The 12,764-nt window shown below is 37.3% G+C and overlaps 1 protein-coding gene across 3 annotated transcripts in view; it reads right to left on the reverse strand.

The window, feature by feature from the left end:
* Positions 1 to 12,764, reverse strand: part of LOC118006460 (G-protein coupled receptor-associated protein LMBRD2) — a 40,680-nt gene that overhangs the window by 17,244 nt on the left and 10,672 nt on the right. For all 3 annotated transcript variants that reach the window (XM_034999122.1, XM_034999123.1, XM_034999121.1), the window contains exons 4-9: positions 11,063 to 11,158; positions 8,132 to 8,299; positions 6,732 to 6,942; positions 1,882 to 1,956; positions 591 to 704; positions 45 to 228 (exon numbers count right to left, since the gene is read on the reverse strand). In XM_034999122.1, the coding sequence (XP_034855013.1) occupies positions 45 to 228; positions 591 to 704; positions 1,882 to 1,956; positions 6,732 to 6,942; positions 8,132 to 8,299; positions 11,063 to 11,158 (848 nt within the window). The remainder of the gene's footprint in view (positions 1 to 44; positions 229 to 590; positions 705 to 1,881; positions 1,957 to 6,731; positions 6,943 to 8,131; positions 8,300 to 11,062; positions 11,159 to 12,764) is intronic.

Genomic DNA, 12,764 nt, shown 5'->3' on the forward strand with positions numbered 1-12,764 from the left:
GAAAAATTATCACTAAATTTTGAAATTTATGTCAAATTACATACCAACTGTAGGATTATAAAAATATTGGATAAATTTATTTTCTGGCTCTGGTGACTGAAAGGTGTGAACAAACTGACGAGTGGCACTAGTTTCATTTTTTGCTACATCTTCTAGATAAAACGCTTGCTCCAAAAGAATCCGCCACTGTACTTGAGTTCGACGGTGCCTCTGAACTGAATAAATCACCTAAAAAAGAGAATGGGGGTTATATCTGTCAGTGTTCTGATCCAATAGTGTTTCATCTTCCTGCTAGATAGTATGCTTTGGTTATCAAACAGTGGGGAAGTGTTAGTGGCATTTGCTGGGTTGGGCCAAGGATGTTAATATTCTATGATATATGTAACAATTTGGCTCAGTGAGTAATTCTCCCTCCCCAAATACCAAGAGTACCCCGTTGAGAAACACAGTTAAAACACTTCAAAGAATAATGCACAGGATCAAAGAAAGTTTCAAATACACATTCACTCCAAATTCCCTTTTTGTGGGCAGTAATTATAAATCTAACTAAAATCATCAGTAAGTAAAGAAGCTATTATTAATAAAGTTACCTGCTTATGTAGTTTTACAAGACTCTTTTCACTTGGGTAGGTATTATGCTTTTCATCAAAATCTTCATAGTCATCCATGTTTCTACCCATTTTTTCCTGATACTCTGTAGGGCACTAAAAGGGACAAGTAAATTTTTTTTAAAATCTCATTTGCAAAAAAATTAAAATTTTATTTTTATTATAAAATCTTCCATTCTGGGGCGTATCTAATTTTCTCAAAAACATCTTCTTCCTTTATTGGCATCTCTAAACAATTGGATTTTTAGTTGCTGACATTTTCTTCAAAATGTTTTAGATGTACTGAGTGCCTTCGTACCCCTATTAATATTAACCTTTATGATCAGATATACTAGCTGTGGTAGGGAAGGGAGCTAACCTACATGAAGCAACTAGTATTTGAGAGGATTAGGCTATGCAGGCACCTGATAAAACTGTCAATTATCTTCCTAGGTAAAAATGAAGAAGAATCACAACAAATCCAAGATGTTGAATTTTTAAAAGCCATGGTACAGAAAAACAAACACATACATGATTTGGAGTCATCTGCCCTATTAGTTATTCCTTACTTGGGCAAGTTACTTAACCTCCCCAAATAGGTCTCAAAAGATAGCAATGTAAGAGAAATGATTAGAGAACTGATTCTCATGACCATCATCTTAGCTGAAGGGAACATTAGCTAATAATCAGAGTAATAGATTTAAAATAGAGGGAAAAAAAATAGTTCAGTGGTTCTATGGTTGCAAAGACAACGACTGAGCAGCTCATTTTAGGAATAATCAGTTTAGAAGTATATGAATACCCCTAATTCAATCTCAATGCAGCAAAACCTTAATTGTATGGTTTCTTGTCTGTGTTAAATATCTCATAGGGTCATTCATTTTACGATGTACTTCATATACTGTAAACTGACATGTAGGAAGTGAGTAAAAGAGATTATTGAGGCCCTAGTTTATTAAGGAGATAGGTCTGTACGGACCACATTCAATGACACTTAGAAACTGTGAAGGTCCATCTCCATCACTGCGTCATAGCAATGATTATACATTATTTAACATAACCTGTACATCCACATTTCAATGAAAAATACTGCCAATAATTAAATGTCAAACTTGTAATAACAACTGAACAAATTCTATGTGCAGATTACTACTGGTTTATGGTTAATATTTCCATGAAAATGGAAAGGAGATGGGAAGACCTCAGTCATAGGCTGTTCTCATATTTTTATTACAATATTCTGTTCTAAAAATGTGTATGTCGAAAGAAAAAAGATGAGGGTATGATTAATTACCTTTTTAAGTATCGTATCAACACATTTTCTCAATGGGTGGTTATACTTGATGCTTTCATTCACTTTACGAACCTCCTATAAAAACAGTAAGAGGAATAAAAATATTTCCATTTCTGTACATCATACATTTCAAATGAGACTGTTCTAGGTACTATATATGTTCTCACAAGTTTAATTTCAACCCAAACTACTCAGCATATACATGAAGCTCCATTCGCTGAATAAAAGTTCTTAAGAACATAAGTAAAAAATACATAGTGCTAGAATAGCAATGCCTATACCCTCAGGTTTTTTACTACTTTCTAAGATTTATTCCCTTATCATTTGCTTACTTGGTACACAAAGATGAGTAAGCATTATAAAAAAGTCATGAAGGATCAGACAAACTGTGATGCTATGGTCCTCCACCCTGCTCAGGAAGCTCAATGATCTCATCATCTAAAATATGGTGAAGAAACTGGAGGAAGCAACAGGCAACAAGCATCACAAAGCACCTGCTCCTTTCCAATGGGAGAATCCTCTATAGCAGTCCCAACTACTGACTCATTCCACATTTGTTTATTTTTTTTATTTTTTATTTTTTTTTAAAGATTTTTTATTTATTTATTTGACAGAGAGAGAGACAGCGAGAGAGGGAACACAAGCAAGGGGAGTATGAGAGGCAGAAGCAGGCTTCCCACCGAGCAGGGAGCCAGATGCAGGGCTCGATCCCAGGACCCTGGGATCATGACCTGAGCCGAAGGCAGACACTTAACGACTGAGCCACCCAGGCGCCCCTCCACATTTGTTTATTAAGAGCACACTAGATGCCAGCACTGTGCTAGGTGGAAAGTCACCACAATCCATGCTGGAGGGTGTGGTAGAAGACAGGATGTTACAGGACTTTAAAGATTGCAGGCTGGTGGTGAGGTAAGAAGCAATTTAGTGAGTATGAAAGGTATAAAGGGGTTTGGGAAGTAGTTCCCAAAGAACAATATTCTATATACTAATGAAATTTTTTAAAAGTTAGAACCACTGTTCTAGGCAAAAGCAATGGCATATCCAAGGGCTGGGAAGCAAGAGAACTGACCAGGGTATTAAAAAGAACATTCTGATTGTAGACGAGAGAATGGCCCTAAGGGATTCAAAACTGGAGTCAGGGAAACCATCTGGCATATAGACAAAATTATGAAAAAAATACTTATATGACAAAAAAAATCCACTTCCCTTAATATATGGAGAGTGCTTACAAATCAAGCGAAAATTGGGAAGACACATAAGAAATACTATTGGTCGATAAATGTCTGGAAAGAGAGTCAAGCTCGCTAAAAACAATTACAAATTTTAAAAATAAGAACAATTTTCTGACAAAATTATATAACCTCTTTGAAAGGTAAATTAGTAATACCCATCAAAATTGAAAATACATAGACCTTATGAATAATTTGTACCAGCAGACATTGCTCCTGTCAGGAGCTTAGCTTCATGAGAAAAACAGACACTACTCAAGAAGAAATGGTATGGAAAGTGCTGTGTAATCTAGTGTGGGAGGCCTTCTGATAAACTGATCATTTAAGCTGAGATAAAAAGCATGAGTAGGAGTAAGGTCAGCCAACCAAAGGAGGGGGCAAGAATATTCCAAACAGAGGGGCAGCCTGTCCGCAGGCTCCAAGCAGAAGTACACAAGGAGCTTCAAGGAACTGAAAGAAGTACAGGGTGACAGGGGGGAAAGGAGGGTAAGCGCCTGAGCAGCACTTGATCAGGCTGAAGAAAAGCAAAGCACTCCAGAAGGCCTTAGAGTAAGTTTATCTGAGGCCAGTGAGTGAGGCCTAAATATGGGAGTAACAGGGTAAGACTTGGGTTTTTAAAAGACGCTTGAATCGTCACTGCATTACAGTTTTCTATTACTAAATTGCCTTCAAGTTTTGTTGACTTGTTAGCACAACTCTGAATATGAACCATACAGTCTGGTTATACATTATACATAAAAATACTGTATTTTTCCTTTAAATTCTTGAGCCATATTATACAAAAATAAGTACTGAAATAGTTAATTATTGATATTTACTATAGCTGTTATAAATTTAAAAGGTTCCTTTAAAAGTTCATAACTTTGGGGCGCCTGGTTGGCTCAGTCATTAAGTGTCTGCCTTCGGCTCAGGTCATGGTCCCAGGGTCCTGGGATCGAGCCCCACATCGGGCTCCCTGCTCAGCAGGAAGCCTGCTTCTCTCTCTCCCACTCCCCGATTGTGTTCCCTCTCTCGCTGTGTCTCTGTCAAACAAATAAATAAAATCTTTAAAAAAAAAAAAAAGTTCATAACTTTTATGAAGTGTGGAAAGTATTTGAAATATTGCTTATTTTCTTCATAAATAAAATAACAAAACTTCGAGCACTGATATTACTGTGCCTAATCACTAGGCAGGGCACACAACATCTATGAAGTCAGGCTAATAGGCAATTTTCAGCGGGAATAAGTAGCTGTTTCCCCCTCTTCCAAATTCTCCACCTTAAAAAATGACTAAAGGTAGAGGTGATCTCTTGAAGGCCTCTAGCAAATACCTTTTGAATGGTCTGACATGGCTTGGAAGTTTATTAACGCTTCAAAGAAAAATAACAGACACACAATTGTATATATTCACTTCAGAGAAAAACATATAAAATGCTAAACTGGTTTTTACAAAACTGCATTTGGGAGAATTTATGGATTGCTGAAAAATGTAATTAATAATTACCAAAAAAAGGTGACTAAACTTTGTGATGTTAAAGGTGTATTTGGAACGTTGTTTTTTTTTTTTTCCTCAAACTATGCATATTCTTGTTCCATGCCTTATTCTGCACACCTCCATCAGACAGATCAGAAACCACATATAGGATCAGGTCTCTTCCACTGTAAGGTGTTAATGATTCCTCACTGCTTTCAAAAGATAGTCTGGACTTTTCAGTATGACATTCATGGCCCTGCTCTTTTGGCTACAACCTGTCTTTCAAACCTTACAAGCTTTTATCTTTCCCACATCAACCTTATGCTCAATTAATTTGGTTTTAAAACCTGATACCTGACCAGGATGCTGTCAGCTATGAAAATTCTATCCATCCTTCAAGACCCAGATCATATTTCACTTCCTCCTCTGATCACTATTCAGAAGTGAAACCTCTCTACACTACAGCATTGCCTTCGTATCATTCACCAATCATGTCACATTGGCCACATAGTGTCTAATTTTCCACTCCAGGCAGTTAGTATCCTAATGGCCAGTTCTGCACAGCACTTAACACATCAAGAAGACAAGTATTTATTAAGTGATGAAAACATTTTCTCAAGTTTACAAATTTTTAGATATTCAGAAAAACATAAAAGATCCCAAATTCCCTTGAAATATATAGGCAAAGAAATTCATACCTGACAAATCACGATGTTTGATGGGGGGGAGAAAGGGCGGGAGTTCTGCTATCTATGTAGACCTGCTGCTATTTTCAAAACATTCATTACAGAAAGAGGGGTTTCTCTTTTTGACGCAATACATAAATGCGTCAAATTAACATTTTGTACACTTTAAATTTATACAACACAATATGCCAAATATATTCAATAAAGAGAGTGGTATCTAATTTACACAGAAAATTTTCTCTAAATCTAAAAATTTTTAAATCCCTTACACCTTATACCTGTGTTAAAATAACAAAGAAAGCACCAATGCCAGTCCTGATTTTCCACATCCTATTCTTCAGAAGAGGGTTCTTACTTAACAAACGACAACAACAAAATCCATCTTTCTTCAGCGACTGAGGATTTCTCCTAGCCAAATCCAGGTCTTGCCATAATTAGCTGGATTTATGTTTCTTAAAAGAATATTGAGTAACTGGTGTAACCAATATTCCTCAAATCTGAAACAAATGAATTTAGTACCAACTTTTAAGGCAGACACTATCAAATTTAAATTATCTTTTTAAGGGGCGCCTGGGTGGCTCAGTCGGTTAAGCGTCTGCCTTCGGCTCAGGTCATGATCCCAGAGTCCTGGGATCGAGCCCCACATCGGGTTCCCTGCTCAGTGGGAAGTCTGCTTCTCCCTCTCCCACTCCCCCCGGCTTGTGTTCCTGCTCTCACTGTCTCTCTCTCTCTGTCAAATAAGCAAATAAAATCTTTAAAAAAAAAACTATCTTTTTAAAATTATTATATATTTATTTATATATTTATTACATTTATGTATTATATATTATAATTATATATTACCAAATATAAATTTTCACGTTTTTTAAAAAAACTCCAATTTTCAAAAATAAACATAGATACAAATACAAAAATTATCAAACATAAATTATTTCTTTTGAAAAATGTTATAATAGCCATCAGATGCCTGAGGAAATGTAACAGACTACTATTTGTAGATTTACTCCTACATTTTGAATCAATGTCTTCTACCATTCTTACACTTTGTAGGGAATGAATGCAAAAAAGCCAACATCAGATTTTTTTAATCCTAACATATATTCTTTTGTTCATTTATTCATTCACTTAAAAAAATGGGTGCTGAATGTCTAAGAGTCTAGAGGACCAGGGAAGGCATGTCAGCATAACCATTAATTGATCATCTAATCTGGGAGTCTTTTAAGAGTAAAAGAGGGGCGCTATTCAAAGTTATCCCAAGATGACAAGCATAACCCTGCACTGTTGAACATATTCGCGCTCTTTGGTGGCTGGAAGGTGGAGGGGACATCTCATGAAGCTGAATGGCCAGTAAGAAGTCATGCTAACGGACGGGACATTCTGAAGGACCGCACATCACCAAACATCCAGGGTAAAGCCCATCGATGTGCTAACACAGCAGCAAAAAAACAACCATGACTGACTGTAAGGTTGGAACTTGCTTACCTCCATGACATCTTCTAAAGTCTCTTCTGCATCTGCTTTCTCTGTCATCAGTTTGGCTGCCTTAAAATACGTTTTCATAAGTAGATAACCTCTTTTTGCTCCGTTCCAGTACGACCGAGGAATTTCTACCAAACCGTACCCCAGCAACAACACGAGAAGAAACAGGCCCCATGTATTTGCGGCAGCTATCCCAATTGTCTGAAGCTGGTTCCTGAGAAAGGGAAAACACAAGCAGAGAGCTGTGATAGATAAATTTTTCTAACAAAAATGTAAAATAGAACTAACTAGTATTAAATAGCTTTTCAGAAAACAGTCCTAAAGGATGGTTAGGATTTTATATGAAAAAAATTACATCTTCCAAGCCTCAGCTACTCTTTTAGCAACAGCAGATAATCTGCGTGTTTTAAGAGGAAGTTAGAGCGTGACTGCAGAAATAGACTTTAACACTGCTTCCACTACAGTTATAATGAGAATCGAGGATAATTCCTGGCAAAAGAATATATGTATTTTGTCCAGATTTTTTCATTAGGGTCTATCTTACTCAGTGTTAACAAGAGAAGCCTGAAAAAATGTTAAAGCCTAAAAAACGTTTAACTTACGTTGAGGCACACCAACACAAATCTCAGGAATGCAACAGTGAGAATCATCATTACTGCTCTATTCCTAAATTTCTGAGCTCTATCTCTTTACATATATTACACAGATCACAAGTATAATACAGATTTCAATTTTATTATAATGTCTGAATCTAACATCAGAGAGAAATATGCCCTCAAACTACAGTCAGAACAAAAGAAAAAATTTTCACAAGTCCTGGAGCACCTGGGCGGCTCAGGCAGTTAGCATCCGACTCTTGGTTTCTGCTCAGGTCATGATCTCAGGGTTGTGAGACTGAGCCCTGCACTGGGCTCCAGCTCAGCGTGGGGTCGGCTTGAGATTCTGTCTCTCCCTCTCCCTCTGCCCAACCCCCTCTCAAGTGTGTGTGCGCACCCGCTCTCTCTCTCTAAAATAAATCTTTAAAAAAATATTCACAAGTTCCAATGAAAAAAGAAAACTAGTTATTTTGTCATATACAAAATCGTACACCTGAAACTAACATTACACTGCATGTTAACTAACTGGAATTTAAATAAAAACTTAAAAAAAACATAAGGGTTAATACTTCTAACATAGAGCTATTAGACAAAGCATTAGTCCATCTAATAGCTTATATTTAAATATATTGTTCCATTTTTTCTTCTTAGTAATAGGGATTATTTAGATTTCTTCTTGAGGAATCCAGAAAACACATAACAATACGTTTCTCAATGAAATGTGTTTATCTGCGCATGTGAGATAAAAACAAATTTTAAAAATGCAAATACACCCAGAAACAATGTTAAGAAGGCAACTTTTCTTACCATTCTAAGTGCAAATGTGGGTTCACAGCTACATAAATTAAAAATGCTCCAAAAATCAGCAAATAGGTGCCATAGTAGATTGCATTCTCAATCAGTGCAGTTTTGATCTTTCCAGTGATGGAAAACCCTCCTGATCTTGCATATGACTGCATAAAAGGTAACAGAATCCTAGATGGTTGGAAAAAATATGATTAAAGAACCAATTGATATGTCTGTTTAATCTCAAAATACCAGAATTATATGAATCTCAATTTTAATGTGTAGTTCTTTTCACAAATAAATAGGATCTTGAGTAATTATTAATACTGAACAAACTCTAATATGACTGAGTATTTTTGTAATACTAAATTTTGGAGAGAGCAAAGCACATTTCTGGTCACAACAACCAGCAGAGAGTACAACAGTGTGAGGGACTTATGATGAATCTTAAAAAAAAAAAAGCCTTTAAAGTCTTTGTGAAGCCTTTGGACTGCATTCAGACGAGGAACCTTTTTCTTTACAGGAGACATGATCAAATTGAAGTCTTCTAAAGACTGATAAGGCTTCAGCAGGAAGAATGGACTGAAAGGGAACAAAACTGGGACTACGTGGGAGAGGGTAAGGGGTGGCGATGTGGTAAGAAGCAGGAGGCGAGAAGACTGGCTGTGAATCCACTGAATTGAAGTACTTAGGACACATCTCAAAGGAGCCACACAGGAAGTAGTTGGCTATCCAGCTTCAGAATTCAAGAGAGGGGTGGAACTGACCTGACCTGACACCGGTAGATGAGATTTAGAAGCAGAAGGAAAGAGCTGAGGCTAAGCCCTGAGAAAGAGTATCTTTTAAAGAAGAGGGAGAGAAACAGGAGGAGGAGGAGCCTGCAAAGGACACAGAGACAGAACAGCAGAGAGGGATGGAAGAAAACCAAGGAGCATATGGAGGAGAAAACAGGAAAAGAAAGTGTTTCAAAGTGGAGAGAGAAAACAATAATCAAATGCTGCCAAGAAGTCAAGTCAATGAAGACTTGTATGTGAGTGGAGAAGTGGGGCTAGAAAACAGGATTCCATGGGTTGAGGAAAGAGTGAGCAATGAGTAAATGAAGACAGTACATGTAGACAATTCACTTGAGAAGTTTGGCTGGGTAGGATAAACTGTGGCATATTCATATCATGGAATATTTTCCAGAAATGAAAAAGAAAAGAATACTGATACACACAATACAACATAGATGAATCTTCCAAATTTGTGAGCCAAAAAAGGGATGCAGAAAAATATATACCATGTAACTCCATGTTTACAAAGCTCAAAAATGGCAAGACTAATCTATAGGGATGGATGTCAGAACCACGGCTACCTTTGGGAGGGTATGACTGGGAGAGGGGTATGAGGGAAGCTTCTAGATATAGCATAAACATTGTTAATGTTCTATAATACCACCTGAGTGCTGGTTATCCAGGTGTATTCACTTTGAAAAAAGTAAAACTAAACACAATTTGTCACTTTTCTGTACCAATTTATACTTCAAGAAAAAAGTCTCCCTCCAAAAATTAAGCTGTGATGAGTAGATCAATAAGGTTAGAAGCCAGGAAGCCGGAAAGGGCTGCATTTGAGAGATTTTTTTTGTTTTTTTTTCTTTCTTTTTTTTAAAAGGATGAGAGAATTGTGTATGCTTTGTTGAAACTGGAAGCTGCAGGCATAGATAACAAGAGCTGAAGGAGATGGGTCCAGATTTCAGGAAGAGGGATTTCACTCTGAAGTCACTTTGAGAGTGACTCATTCTTTGAGAGGAAGGGAAAAGGACGGGTTGGTAGGTGTGCTGGCGAGAGGCTGAAGAGCTGCCATCTGATGACTTCTATTTTCACTGTGAAGTAGAAAGTAAAGTCCTCTGCAAGGGAGAAGGTGACTGATTCTAGGCCGTAAAAGAGAGAGAAAGAGCCACAAAGAGAACAGTAGAGGTTTGAGGTTTGAAGTCTTGCTGTGGAGAATGAAGAGCAAGCAGACTAGAGACACAAAGGAGGAAAGTCTGGCAATGCTGAGGGCCCAGATGAGTTCAATGAACATGAATTTACAGGGGTGCTACTCTACTCTGCTGTGTGATTTTTCTCATGCGATGTTCACTAGCTTCAGTTTTAGAGCTTAGTTACCTGCAGAGTATCTAAAATGCTCAGTACGTAGTGAATAATGTGTTTGGAGCGCAGCAGAAAGACAAAGCTTCAGGGCGCCTGGGTGGCTCAGTCAGTTAAGACTCTGACTCTTGATTTTGGCTCAAGTCATGATCTCGGGGTGGTGAGATCGAGCCCCACGATAGGCTCCGCGCTGGGAATGGAGCTTTCTTAAGATTCTCTCTCCCTCTCCCTCTGCCTCTCCCACCACCCCTTCTCTTAAACAAACAAACAAACAAACAAACAAGAAGACAAAGCTATAATGGGTAGAAACATATGGAATACATCGGGACTATAGCTATAATTAGAGCTATACAGGGAGGATCAGGTAACAAGATGACCAAAGAGCGGACCCTAGGGAACACCAACATTTAGGAAATGGGCCACAGAAATAGAACCCATGAAGGAAATTCAGCAGGTTGGGCTAAGACGAAAGAAAGAAAACCAGGAGACAATGATGACCTTAGCAAGAGCAGTTTCATGTAAAACTGGGACTAGAAGAAGATTGAATCAAAGAAGGTCAAGAGAGAAGGCACTAACTGGAGGGGAACGGTGACAGGAAAAATTTTTTGTTTCTCTTTTCTATTTCTCGTTTGCCTTGTTTTCTTCTTTTCATTTCTTTTAAGATGGGAGAGAACTGAATGAGCAGAAAATAGAATATACAGATTAAAGAAAAAAATAAGTAACACTTGAATTCTGAAAGATGAAGTTTCGTGAAGAAAGCATACTTTTTTTTTCTTTTTACTTTAGCCAAAATTTAAAGAACTTTTTATCCTCCACTGCCACTTACCATGTTAAAAATTGTGATGTCCAATATACTACCCTCCAGAAAATTGGCATGATTCCATCAGGAATGTAGCTCCATGGCATGAAACATGGATGCTGGCTGTTTAATAACAATTTATAGCCAATTAATAAATGATGACGACTTAAATTATACAATTAATTTATGCATGCAAAGCTCATTTACATTCAGATATTAAGTTACTGATTCTAACTTCTAAAATTTCACAGAAAACTAGTAATCCAAAGCAGACTATCAAACTAAAAAAACACACAGAAGGGAAACAAAGGAATGCCATTTAAATTTTCAACTTTCAGTGTATTTTTAGTTCTTGAGTAAAAAGAGGGCATAATGTTCACCTAATAGACTGATAATGTGACAGCATCATGAAACTAAATCTGATTTGATTACCTTTAAAATACACACCCCCTAAAAAAAAGAAAAATTAAATAAGATAAAGAAAAAAAGAAAGAAAATAAATAAAATACACACCCCATTTGTTGCCTTGGTTATTTTCCAGGGAGGGGGGAATAGGGAGGCAAAAGACATTAGGTGATTAACTCCTGAAGCTGGAGCCTTAAAACTCAGTCACTGTAGGATGGCTCCCATGGAGAGAGATGCCAGCATTTGCACATAATTGTTTGAACTTTCTGCAGATATATATATCTGACCATAGATTCCTCCATTGATAGTCTTCCTAGACTGTGAGGATGTCATTTAGTCCAGGAGCTTCTAGCCATTCACAACGGCTGCTGATCTATGTCTGATTTTTAATGTGCTTAAAAGGAGAGTAACATCTACCTTTCAAATTTACCCTTACTCAGGTTAGATTGAAAAAAATAATAAAAGCTGCATAAAGAAGCATGCAAACACTGCTTAAAGCCTTGGTAAAAGCTATAGTCAACATTTATTAAAGTTTTTTACTTGGAAGTTCGATAAGAATTTAACATAACCTTTCGATAACATGAACTTTATTTATTCTCAGTTTAAAACTATAAATGATTTTGGAGCACCTGGCTGGCTCAGTCAAGAGGGCGCAACTCTTGATCTTCGGGCTGTGAGTTCGAGTACCATTTTGGGTATGGAGATTACTTAAAAATAAAATCCTTAAGAGTGAAAATAAAAAATAAAACTATAGTGATTTCAAAGAATGCACGATATGAAAGGAACACCCTACATACAGAATCATCTCCTTACCCTTTATACAACCTTGTAAATCGGGTAAAAGAGAAAATGAATGCCTCATTTATTTAGACCAGAGAGAGGCTGAGGAAAAAAATAGCCACTGGAAGTCACATTCTTAGTAAGAGAGAGAACCAGGGCTAAAAAAATCAGGTCTTCTCCAAGTTTCTCCTTAGCGTCTACTAAAAGGCCTTGTGCACCAATAAATATTTAAAATTTATTTAAGATTTAAATTTAAATAGAATACAAAGTAATTAAAAGTCTACTAGCAAAGGATAGAAGTGAGGTGGGGGGGATGAGTAAGGATCAACTTTTATAAAATCCAAATGGTAAGAACTGACCATTTTAAAGCAATTTTTTCTCCTCTACCCTATTTTTAAAAATAAACAAACAGGGGCGCCTGGGTGGCTCAGTCGGTTAAGCGACTGCCTTCGGCTCAGGTCATGATCCTGGAGTCCCGGGATCGAGTCCCGCATCGGGCTCCCTGCTCGGCAGGGGGTCTGCTTCTCCCTCTGCCCTCTTCCCT

This window comes from Mirounga leonina, unplaced genomic scaffold, assembly GCF_011800145.1.
Source record: "Mirounga leonina isolate KUSES-001 unplaced genomic scaffold, KU_Mleo_1.0 Mir_97, whole genome shotgun sequence".
Lineage (NCBI taxonomy): Eukaryota > Metazoa > Chordata > Mammalia > Carnivora > Phocidae > Mirounga > Mirounga leonina.